This window comes from Penicillium solitum (assembly GCF_028829755.1).
Source record: "Penicillium solitum strain IBT 25940 chromosome Unknown utg000004l_segment0_segment0, whole genome shotgun sequence".
NCBI classification, from domain to species: Eukaryota; Fungi; Ascomycota; class Eurotiomycetes; order Eurotiales; family Aspergillaceae; genus Penicillium; species Penicillium solitum.
In genome coordinates, this window is record NW_027072124.1 from 2,300,423 (window position 1) to 2,310,433 (window position 10,011).

At 48.8% G+C, this 10,011-nt stretch overlaps 4 protein-coding genes across 4 annotated transcripts; 2 read left to right on the top strand and 2 right to left on the bottom strand.

Annotated features, from left to right (window-relative positions):
• Positions 1–1,486: 1,486 nt before the first annotated feature.
• N7455_006867 (sugar porter family MFS transporter) lies at positions 1,487–3,353 on the top strand (the record flags this gene model as incomplete). The annotated part of the gene is made up of 4 exons (XM_040953614.2): positions 1,487–2,023; positions 2,089–2,493; positions 2,565–2,873; positions 2,970–3,353. 4 exons carry the CDS (start codon positions 1,487–1,489, stop codon positions 3,351–3,353), a joined length of 1,635 nt encoding a protein of 544 aa, XP_040816010.1.
• Positions 3,354–3,660: 307 nt separating this feature from the next.
• Positions 3,661–4,779, bottom strand: N7455_006868 (Gfo/Idh/MocA family protein; the record flags this gene model as incomplete). The annotated part of the gene is made up of 1 exon (XM_040953600.2): positions 3,661–4,779. One exon carries the CDS (start codon positions 4,777–4,779, stop codon positions 3,661–3,663), a length of 1,119 nt encoding a protein of 372 aa, XP_040816048.2.
• Positions 4,780–5,475: 696 nt separating this feature from the next.
• N7455_006869 (sugar phosphate isomerase/epimerase family protein) lies at positions 5,476–6,561 on the top strand (the record flags this gene model as incomplete). The annotated part of the gene is made up of 1 exon (XM_040953492.2): positions 5,476–6,561. The coding sequence occupies one exon, from the start codon at positions 5,476–5,478 to the stop codon at positions 6,559–6,561; it is 1,086 nt and encodes a 361-aa protein (XP_040816036.2).
• Positions 6,562–6,875: 314 nt separating this feature from the next.
• N7455_006870 (FKBP-type peptidyl-prolyl cis-trans isomerase) lies at positions 6,876–7,622 on the bottom strand (the record flags this gene model as incomplete). Its single annotated transcript, XM_040953478.1, has 6 exons — positions 6,876–6,915; positions 6,966–7,004; positions 7,090–7,110; positions 7,170–7,230; positions 7,342–7,412; positions 7,489–7,622. The coding sequence occupies 6 exons, from the start codon at positions 7,620–7,622 to the stop codon at positions 6,876–6,878; spliced, it is 366 nt and encodes a 121-aa protein (XP_040815960.1).
• Positions 7,623–10,011: the final 2,389 nt, after the last annotated feature.

Genomic DNA, 10,011 nt, shown 5'->3' on the forward strand with positions numbered 1-10,011 from the left:
CGCGGACTTGCCACTTTATGGTCGTTATTCTCCCAAACCGGATGACTTCTACGTTGATATACAGCATGTCATCTCTCAGTCCACAGACTCATTAAACTACTGGGCTTCAGGACTTGATCTTTGCAACAAATCCGTGAGGATCTACCCGGGCGATGAGGGCAGGGTGGATAGGGGCGTGCTCAGCTTACTTAGTGAGCCAGAAGCGACAATACTTTGTAGAGGAAAACTAGTATGGATGATGTAGGCGTAGTGGGATCTGTGAAAAAGCGATGAGCCGCCGAGTTGAGAAATAATTTGTTCTTCCACCTCTCCTACTCCCCTCAACCAATGTTATTGCCTATCTTGATAGTTAAATGATTGTGATCGCATCATAGATTTGTTGATTTAGGCAAACATAATCCATGAGATGATGATTGGCTTAGCCACAAATTCGATGCTTTATTGTCTACTCTGCGCCACTAAAAGAGCATCTGCCGGGCTGAATGATTTCCCAGTACAACCACCCATACCCCATGGGGAACTTGTCATGGCACGCAGGAAACTCCACAAGAGCCAATAAAAAGACCACGGATACTATGAATGATGACCGGAGAACAAATAAATTCCCCGGCAGAGAGTAGTCAACGGAGACTTCCCAGAGGCCGGGCTTCTCCTTAAGCCCCCAGGGAAAAAGCTTTTCCCCGCCACCCATGTGCAACAATCTATCATTGGCCGTTTTCCCCCTCCCCCCTGTTCATGGGTCCATTTCAATTGATCCAATCAGACCAATTGCCATTCGCTATTTCACACCATGGTCTGGATCGTGCACTGCATTGCCTCTGGGGTACCCCAGAAAAATTGAGCTGACAACGCACGCTGTCGCGGGATACTGGAATCCCGCTGGGGAAGTATCCACTTCTCCAAGCGGCATCGGATCCCCACAATCCAATGCCTTAAGCGAATAATCTCAGTTTGACGGACTTGGCTGCCCAGCAGAGTTTGCGTATCCCTTTGAGTCAATTTCATTTCTTGGGGGCAAGCCACATAAGAGGTGCCAAGAGGCAAAGGGCTTTGGTACTGAAGAACTTAGAGTATTCGTTTTGCCGCGCCTTGGCTTTTCTTCATTTTTGCAGGAAATTTTGACTATCTGTGCTATACCTTTCTGCCGACTCCGCATCCCCACGATTTCTTCCCCTTTTCCAAACCCCGGATTCTCTCTTCTCTTTTTCCAAGGGCAAATCGACAGTCCGGGGCTCAATCCTATTTAGATCTTGACTACCCTCCCTAGTCTGTTCTAGAAAAACGTGGCGAGGACTTTCTTTTTGGTTTTCCTCTTACCTTTCTTCCCTTGCACCTGCACCTGCATCTCATATATACCTTCATACGTGGTGATCGTCCTTCCTAGGACGTATACCTGACTACCTCTCTGCACCTAGCATTGGGGATCAAGATCATCTGGTCACAGAGTCTTGCAATTCTTCTTCTTGTTATATAACAAACCGCCACTATGTCTATCCTGAAGCTGGTCGAGGACCGGCCGACGCCTAGCGTGGTCTACAACTGGAAAATCTATCTCCTGGCAGCGGTGGCCTCGTGCACATCCTGCATGATTGGCTACGACAGTGCTTTCATCGGCACTACGCTCTCTCTTGACTCCTTCAAGAGCGAGTTCCACTTCGATACTATGTCTGACCCTACCAGGAACCTGATCAGCGCCAACATCGTCTCCTGCTACCAGGCTGGTGCCTTCTTCGGTGCCTTCTTCGCATATCCTATTGGTCACTTCTGGGGTCGTAGGATTGGCCTGTTGGCCGCTGGTTTGGTTTTCACTGTCGGTGCTGGTATGATGCTTGGTGCTAATGGTGACCGAGGACTTGGTCTCCTCTACGGTGGCCGTGTTCTCGCTGGTATCGGTGTCGGAGCAGGCTCTAACATCACCCCGATCTACATCTCCGAATTGTCTCCTCCGGCCATTCGTGGTAGATTGGTTGGTGTGTATGAGCTGGGCTGGCAAATTGGCGGTCTTGTGGGATTCTGGATCAACGTGGGTTTTCCTTTTCGTTTGTTTTTGACTTGTCTTGTATGTGGATGCTAACACAATATCAACAGTTCGGTGTCGACGAGACCTTGGAACCGAGCCACAAGCAATGGCTCATTCCTTTTGCTGTTCAGTTAATTCCTTCTGGTCTCTTGCTCATTGGTGGCTACTTCATCCGGGAATCGCCTCGTTGGCTCTTTGGACGCGGTCGCCGTGAGGAGGCAATCAAGAACCTTTGCTGGGTCCGCCAGTTGCCCGAGGACGATATCTATATGATCGAGGAAATTGGTGCCATTGACCAAGCTCTGGAGGAACAGCGCCGTAGTATTGGCGTTGGTTTCTGGAAACCCTTTAAGGCGGCCGGAACCAACAAGAAGGTCATGTGGCGTCTGTTCCTTGGAAGCGCGCTGTTCTTCTGGCAGAACGGATCTGGCATCAATGCCATCAACTATTACAGTCCGACTGTCTTCAAATCGGTAAGTTGCATCTTGCTGCCATCACATCCATGGATGTGAGCATCGCTGACTGATGCTAACAATGCTTCTAGATTGGTGTTAAGGGTACCAACACTAGTCTGTTTACCACTGGAATCTTCGGTGTAGTGAAGACTGTGGTGACTTTCATCTGGCTGCTTTGGCTGATTGATCACGTTGGTCGCCGTAACCTGTTGTTGATTGGTGCAGCAGGTGGTTCCGTTTGTTTGTGGATTGTCGGCGCGTACATCAAGGTCGCCGAACCCGAAAAGAACAATAGTGACTCCTTGAGCGGCGGTGGTATCGCAGCTATGTTCTTCTTCTACCTGTGGACGGTATTCTATACCCCAACTTGGAACGGTACCCCCTGGGTTCTCAACTCGGTAAGCATGCCCAAATTCGAAACTCCAGCCATTGGAACATTGCTCCACTGCCTAGTCAATCCACGAGCCTTGAAACAGTGCTAACAGTGTCTGTAGGAAATGTTCGATCCCAACATGCGTTCCTTGGCACAGGCCTGCGCCGCCGCCTCCAACTGGCTCTGGAACTTCCTCATCTCGCGCTTCACTCCGCAGATGTTCACGGCCATGGGATACGGTGTATACTTCTTCTTCGCATCATTGATGATGTGCTCCATCGTCTTCGTGTACTTCCTCGTCCCAGAAACCAAGGGTATTCCTCTTGAGAGCATGGATCAGCTATTCGACATCAAACCCGTGTGGCGTGCCCATGGGCAGATGGTCGCCCAGCTGCGTGAGGATGAAGAGAGGTTCCGCAACGACGTCGAGGCTGCCGGCATTGACATGGGCAAGGTGCGCCCTGAGCAAGTCGAGGATACTGCGGCTCAGCCAAAGTACACTTGAACAATGTGATGGTGAATCCTTTTCGTGTTGGTATCCTTTGGTGTCGTGGCCGTACAACCTGTTGTGATTTTGTTGTCGGATGAAGCGCCGACTCGTTGGAGTGAGTTCGGGTTGGACATCTGATGATCTTTGTGTCCTAGAGCTGCCTAGTTTATATGCACTTCGCTGAACGAGTGTAAAGAAGCAAATGACCCAATGAATATACCCCTTTGTGTCTTTTCATCCGTCGTTTTCGATATATCGTAAGAAGATCAAATATATGAGCTCGCTTCATAGATCACTATATCCAGTAAAGTCATATCAGTATTTAGCTAGAGTTATTCGGCTTCGCCAACAAGTCAACATCAATATCCACAGGCTGACCCGACGACATTGCCCTCTGAACAGCCTCACAAACAATCAAAGCACGCAAACCTTCCTCGCCAGTACAGCGAGGAACAGCGTCCCCATTGATAACATCAACAAAATGCGCAAGCTGAAGATCAAAAGGCGCGTTATCATCTGGAAGCGGAATCCGCTCAACGGTCAATGGTGAATTCCAGCTCTTCTCAGGGCTAGTATCATAACTCCAACGGGTCAGGTCCGGCACACTGAGCGAAGCATCCGAACCAAAGATGCGATAGAAGTCCGAGTCACTACCGGTCGTCGACCGCGGGATGAGTGGGTTCTCGCCCGTGCCAGTCTCGAAGTTATGCGGCGACGGTGTCGCATCACAGACCAGAAATGTGCCTACAACACCCGATGCAAAGCGCAGCGTTAAAGCAGCGCCTTCGTCGGCATTGTGTGGTGGGCTTGGGCGCTGCGGCAGCGTACGCTCTGCTGTCACGCGAACAATAGGCCCGAAGAAGTGGTGCATCAGATCGATGTCGTGGACTAGGTTAATGGGGATGACGCCGCCTCCGCGCTCGTTTGATGCGCGCCAGTCTGTTGGCGGGGCGAAGTATGCATCCGGCTTAAACAAGGTCCACAGACCGCTGATAGCAATAGGGCGACCGAGAGATCCAGCGTTCAGGACAGCCTTCGTGGCTCGCACGTAGGGGTTGAAGCGGCGGTGGTGGCCGACGAGAAGCTTGAGGTGGGCGCGCTCTGGAGCTTGGGCGAACTCCAGTAGCGAGCGGCCGGTTTCTAGGGTATCGCTCACGGGCTTTTCAAGAAGGACGTGGACTCCGCCTGCGAGGAGCTCCTTTGCGACTGGGACGTGCGTGTGGTTTGGCGTGCAGACGATTGCTGCGTCGGGCCGGTGGGTGGATGCAAGTAGTGAGGCCACAGTGGGGTAGTAGTTGGTTTCGAGGCTGGATGCGGTTGCTTCACCAGTTGGCATTGGGTCAACGAGAGCAATTAGCTCTGTTGAGCGGTTTGAGATTACAGATTGTGCGTGACGAGGGCCAATGAGGCCTGCGCCAATAATGGCAACTTTGACGGGCATGGTGATTTGATAGTCGAGGTCAAAACAACAAATTTTGGTTCTGACAGAATTGAATCAATTCAATGCTTGGTGTTGTAACCTGCACAGTTCAAGCGGATAATTCAATCTGGTGGCTTTTGTATGCCTGTTAGTTGCAGAAGGTGTGTCATTGCCCCGGACTTTCAGCAACATTTGATGATTTGGCGCCGATTCTCCGGATATGTCTAGACCGATACGGAAAAGACATTGCCGGGTACCTACGGCTATTTTGATTCCAAGGACGGGGAAAGCATTTCTAATGAGGAAGCAAAACTCCGCGTTGGGTGTGGAACTGTGGAGTGGTCGTGGAGAGGAAGTGGAACTGGCGGAAGAACGAAAAAGGGGTAGCGTTTACCCGGCCCTGTGATTTGCCTCTATCAGGTTCGGCCTCGTCATAAGACACGAATCACAGCAGACCAGGGAAAACGTTCAGTCATGGAGAGCACTGCAGGGGATAACGTTTTGTCGCAATCTTTTTACTACCTTTCCTTTTGATAACCTAGAAAACCCCTAATATTGTTGGTTGTCCACCCTTGAAACCCTTGAAGATATTCTCGCACCCTGAATATCTCTCCACCTGGAAATTTTATTTTTTAAAAAAGAAAGCCTGGACCCAGATCACCTCTGAATTTTATAATATCGGCATAGAAAAGAAGAACCCATTCACATAACTTCCAAATGGCTTTCAACCGCCCCGGCATCGCTTCGATGTCCCTAGGTCGGCCCTGGGTACACGACCTACCCGGCAAGCTGATGCAAGCCGCAGACCACGGCTTCAAGGGTATTGAACTCTTCTTCGACGATCTAGACTGCTACGCGCAGCGGGTATTTGACGGTGATCACCACGAAGCCGCACGGTCAACACGGCTGATGTGCAAGCGTCTGGGCCTGACCATTATCTGTCTACAGCCATTTTCCATGTATGAGGGCCTCATCGACCGCACCGAGTCAGACCGGCTCATCAATGAGAAACTCCCTAAATGGTTCACCCTGGCGCGGGCGCTGGGCACAGACATGATCCAGGTTCCGTCAAACTTCCTAGGTCCAGACCCAAAGACCGGTGCTGCTCGCACTACCGGTGACCGCACTGTCATTGTTCGTGACCTGCAGCGCCTGGCTGACTTGGGCGCCGGTGCTGGATTCCGGTTTGTCTACGAGGCTCTCTGCTGGGGCGATCATGTTGATACCTGGGAGGCCTCGTGGGAGGTGGTTCGCGATGTCGATCGTCGCAACTTTGGTCTCTGTCTTGATTCCTTCAATATCGCCGGTCGTGTATATGCCGACCCTGCTTCTCCTTCGGGTCGCACACCCAATGCGGCTGCGGACTTGGCTGCTTCGTTGGAGCGTCTGCGCACTGCCAACATCGATCCTGCCAAGATTTTCTATGTCCAGCTTGTTGACGGCGAGCGTCTTTCCGCTCCGTTGGATGAAAAACATCCTTTCCATGTTGCCGGGCAGCCTGTTCGCATGAACTGGTCCCGCAACGCACGTCTATTTCCCCTCGAGGAGTCGCGTGGAGGTTATCTGCCCATTGTGGATATCGCTCGCGTCTTCTTCGAAGATCTAGGATTCCGCGGCTGGGTTTCCCTTGAACTCTTTAGCCGAACCCTCGGCGAGACCGATCCATTTGTTCCCGCCGATCACGCTCGCCGTGGTATCGACTCATATAACAAAATGGCTCGTATCTTGCGCTGGGATGAGCCTACGGATACCGTCTCAGTACCAATGCCGGTGCCTGAATCACCTGTCCAACATCGCCTCTAGGTGGTCGATCTTCACTTTGCCTTTTTTTCCATTCTGTATAGCACATGGCATCTGTACATACATCTCTTAACGACTTTTGACGATTTTTATTGTTTGACATACCGCGGGTATACTCGATTGACAGGGCGAGCGTTTCGAAGGGTTGACTAGGCTCGACCACCTGTATACTTTACCAGGTACCAACATTCTACAATCAACCGCAATTCAAATAAATCCGAGCTTGTACTATAAGAAAGTGGCAAAGTGGGCAATATTGGCAGTGAATGTAGCTGATAATGTCATGCTTGTCTAGTCTGCTCAGTTAGATTGCTTATTTAGGCGCTTTTGTTGTTGATCTTAAGGAGCTCGACCTCGCTGCAAAACAGTTAGTTTTCCGGTATTATTCTTCAGTTGCAGAGACTTACAAGATCAGAGTAGAGCCTGCAGGAATCTTGCCAGCCGCCCTGTGTAGAAGAATGTTAGAACACTCTCAGCTGAAGGATGTCACGGCGTATGTAGTAGTCGCCTGTATGTCTAGTGTCCACTTACTTGTCACCGTAGCCGTAGTCCCTGAGAAATATTGTTAGTAGTGGTCCAATTTCCTTTTGTTCCATATGGAGTTTACTCACGGTGAAATAGTCAAGGTTGACTTCTCTCCCAGGGTCATCTGCAGGACACCCTCATCCCAACCTAATCCGACAGATAGTATTAGCACCCAATGTAACAAAATAAGGGGTTCGATTCAATCATTGCAGATATGAATGATTCCATTAAGACACAAAAATAAAGAGGATAGGATACCTTTGATGACCTGTCCAACACCAATCTGAACATTGAAAACGCCACGTCCAGGGGTTCTGGAACTATCGAATCTGTTGGCATAGATAATTAGTATTTGAATACTCAAGTCATAAGCTGAATGGCTCTAGGGTATGGCAGTCGGCTTACTGCTTGCCCTGGAAGCCCTTGTTGCCCTTCTTAGCATCGTAGATCCATCCCGTGTAGTGAATAGAGACCTTATCGCCTGCAGCAGGCGAGTCAGAGCCGTTACCACGAGTAATGATCTTTCTCTCGACACCCATATTGAATTCTGGTTTGTAGTAAATGTTAAGGCAAAAAAAGTAAGAGAGATGAGTGAAGTGAGGATCGAGGGGCAACGCTGATTCTGATTCGTAATTTTCGAAAAGTGGGGGAGAAAGCGGGAGCGGCGAATGATCTCCGATATGATGTACAATGCTTGGATTTCGAGTGAACATCTCGCATTTTACTAGGTATTTCGAAAACATTCATGGATTAAAACATCAGTTGTTTGAAATTGGCAACTCAAGTTGGTTGGCTTCAATATTCCCTCCGTCCCCTCTCGAGAGCCCCCCGCCAGGACTTGAGCACTGTTCGAAATAGCATGCAAAAGTAGTCTCAAGAGCCTAAAAATGCTCAAATATGCTGCCAAGGATGGATGTCTGCGTGCAAGAATCGATTATCGGTTCATCCGCATATTATGACCTTCGATTTCGATACACATCGCCCCTCCATACTGCTTTTGATGGCTGGCTGCGCTGTTCTCCTGAAGCAAAGCAAGCGCCATATGAGAAGTTCGGTATATTGATAAGGAAAAATGTTTGGTCTTTTCATTTGTAAACCTTTTGGATGTTAAAAATATAGGATATCACTTGGCCTTAAGCAAGGGCTATCCCTCGAGATACTCGTATCGACAGTATCAACGTCGAGTTTGCATCGCATGATTCCAGAGTCTAACATATCGCGGTGTGGTTGTAGTATATTTATTTCCGTTCTCCAGAACTTGCTTGAGTTGGCTTCGCTAAAGCCTAAGTTTGCTCAGAGCTGTAACCTTGCCACAGCCGATGTGGTGAACCTCCAGATCCTATACCGAACCCTCCCCTGGCTGACTCCTCACTAGCTGCCACCCAACGATCATCATGAAGTGGCTATCTCTTTCAGATTCGTCAATCACCGACGAGTTAATCTTTTTACGTCTTTCGGAAATATCGGGGGAAGCAAAACCCTGATCCTTAATGAATTTCCTCAAGTCCTCACACATTGAAAAATGCATGTGAACCTGGACAAAAGCTTGTTTCAAGGTTTGACCATTGAGTCTCTTTTCATAGTCGACGACCATCCATTCCTCGAACAGCCCATACTCAGATAGAAAATGGTAACGGGCGACAAAGATATCTTCACAGAAGAGAGCTAGCGTCGTCGAAATGACGTAGGTTTCGAGCACTATTTATCTGTGGATGCGACACGGCTACTTCCGGAAAAGATTACCCCGAAGGCAGGTTGTCGCTTTAGCAGAATGGGTAAGAGCCAACAGGCTTTCTCGATCCTCGAAGTGTTTTGTTTGAACCTCTTCAAATTGACGATGTCGAGCACCTACTGCTATCGCCGCGTGGGGGACTGTAGGATGTTCCTCGCACATCTGATGCACGAACTGACCCTAGAGTGGATCTTCGAAGTAACGAATGCATGGGACTGCCGTAATTTTGCTGAAGTAATCCAAGTGCCAGCACTCTGTCTAGTTGAGATGAGCCCAACTTGGATCGACCAGACGAACCATCGTATTCATAAATGGGGTGTGTGGGGCTTTATACATACAAAGTACATAGTGTTTATGCCCAGACATTGCAGTCTGATCACCTGAATGGGGCTTCTCGGCTTTACGCCAGGCACAGGTCCTCTTGTTGGGCATCTGCGCATAGCCATCACATTTTTATACCGGGTGCTCGTGCAATTTTGACATGCTAGGAGAGCCTCATCGCACCTTTTATGACGGATTCTATATTGTAAACCCATCAGTAAGCCATCAGTACATGATTGTGGATCATCGGGGCTGGGACTCCTTACTTCCTAAGGGGCTCATACTTGCACATGATACATCCAGTTCAGACGCTCTAATGTTTTGATCTTGATTTTCCCTGCTCGGACATGACTTTCATTGAAGTCAATTAACGCCTGGATTTGGAAGGTCCAAAATGCCTAGAACATAAGAAGTGAAGAAGTTATGATGGCCTGCCGCGTATAAACCCCACTCTTGGCGCCGATCCGTCAGACTTACTTAGTATGTGGTCAAGGTATGTACAATTTATTATCGACCGTTCTGTATATTAATATTGGATGTTAGTATTCGTGTTATGAATAGATGTTCGATAATCTTGCAGCCTTTATATATTAAGCTTATCAACTTGTGTGTAGGGTTTATCATTTGATGTACGGAGTAGAGATACCCATCTCCCAGATCTATGGACGCGGAGTACCAGATAGATTGATAATTGTAAGTGGATCCAGTGTATCATTGGCCACTACGGAGTATGTATGAAATACACACCGATATTTATGATATTGCCTATCATGTATTTCATTTGGCAGGCCGTTGTTTTACGCGTCCAGATTGAAATATGTTTTTTTTTTTTTTTCGGCAGAGATTGGATAGTATACCGCAGCCTCGTCAAATAA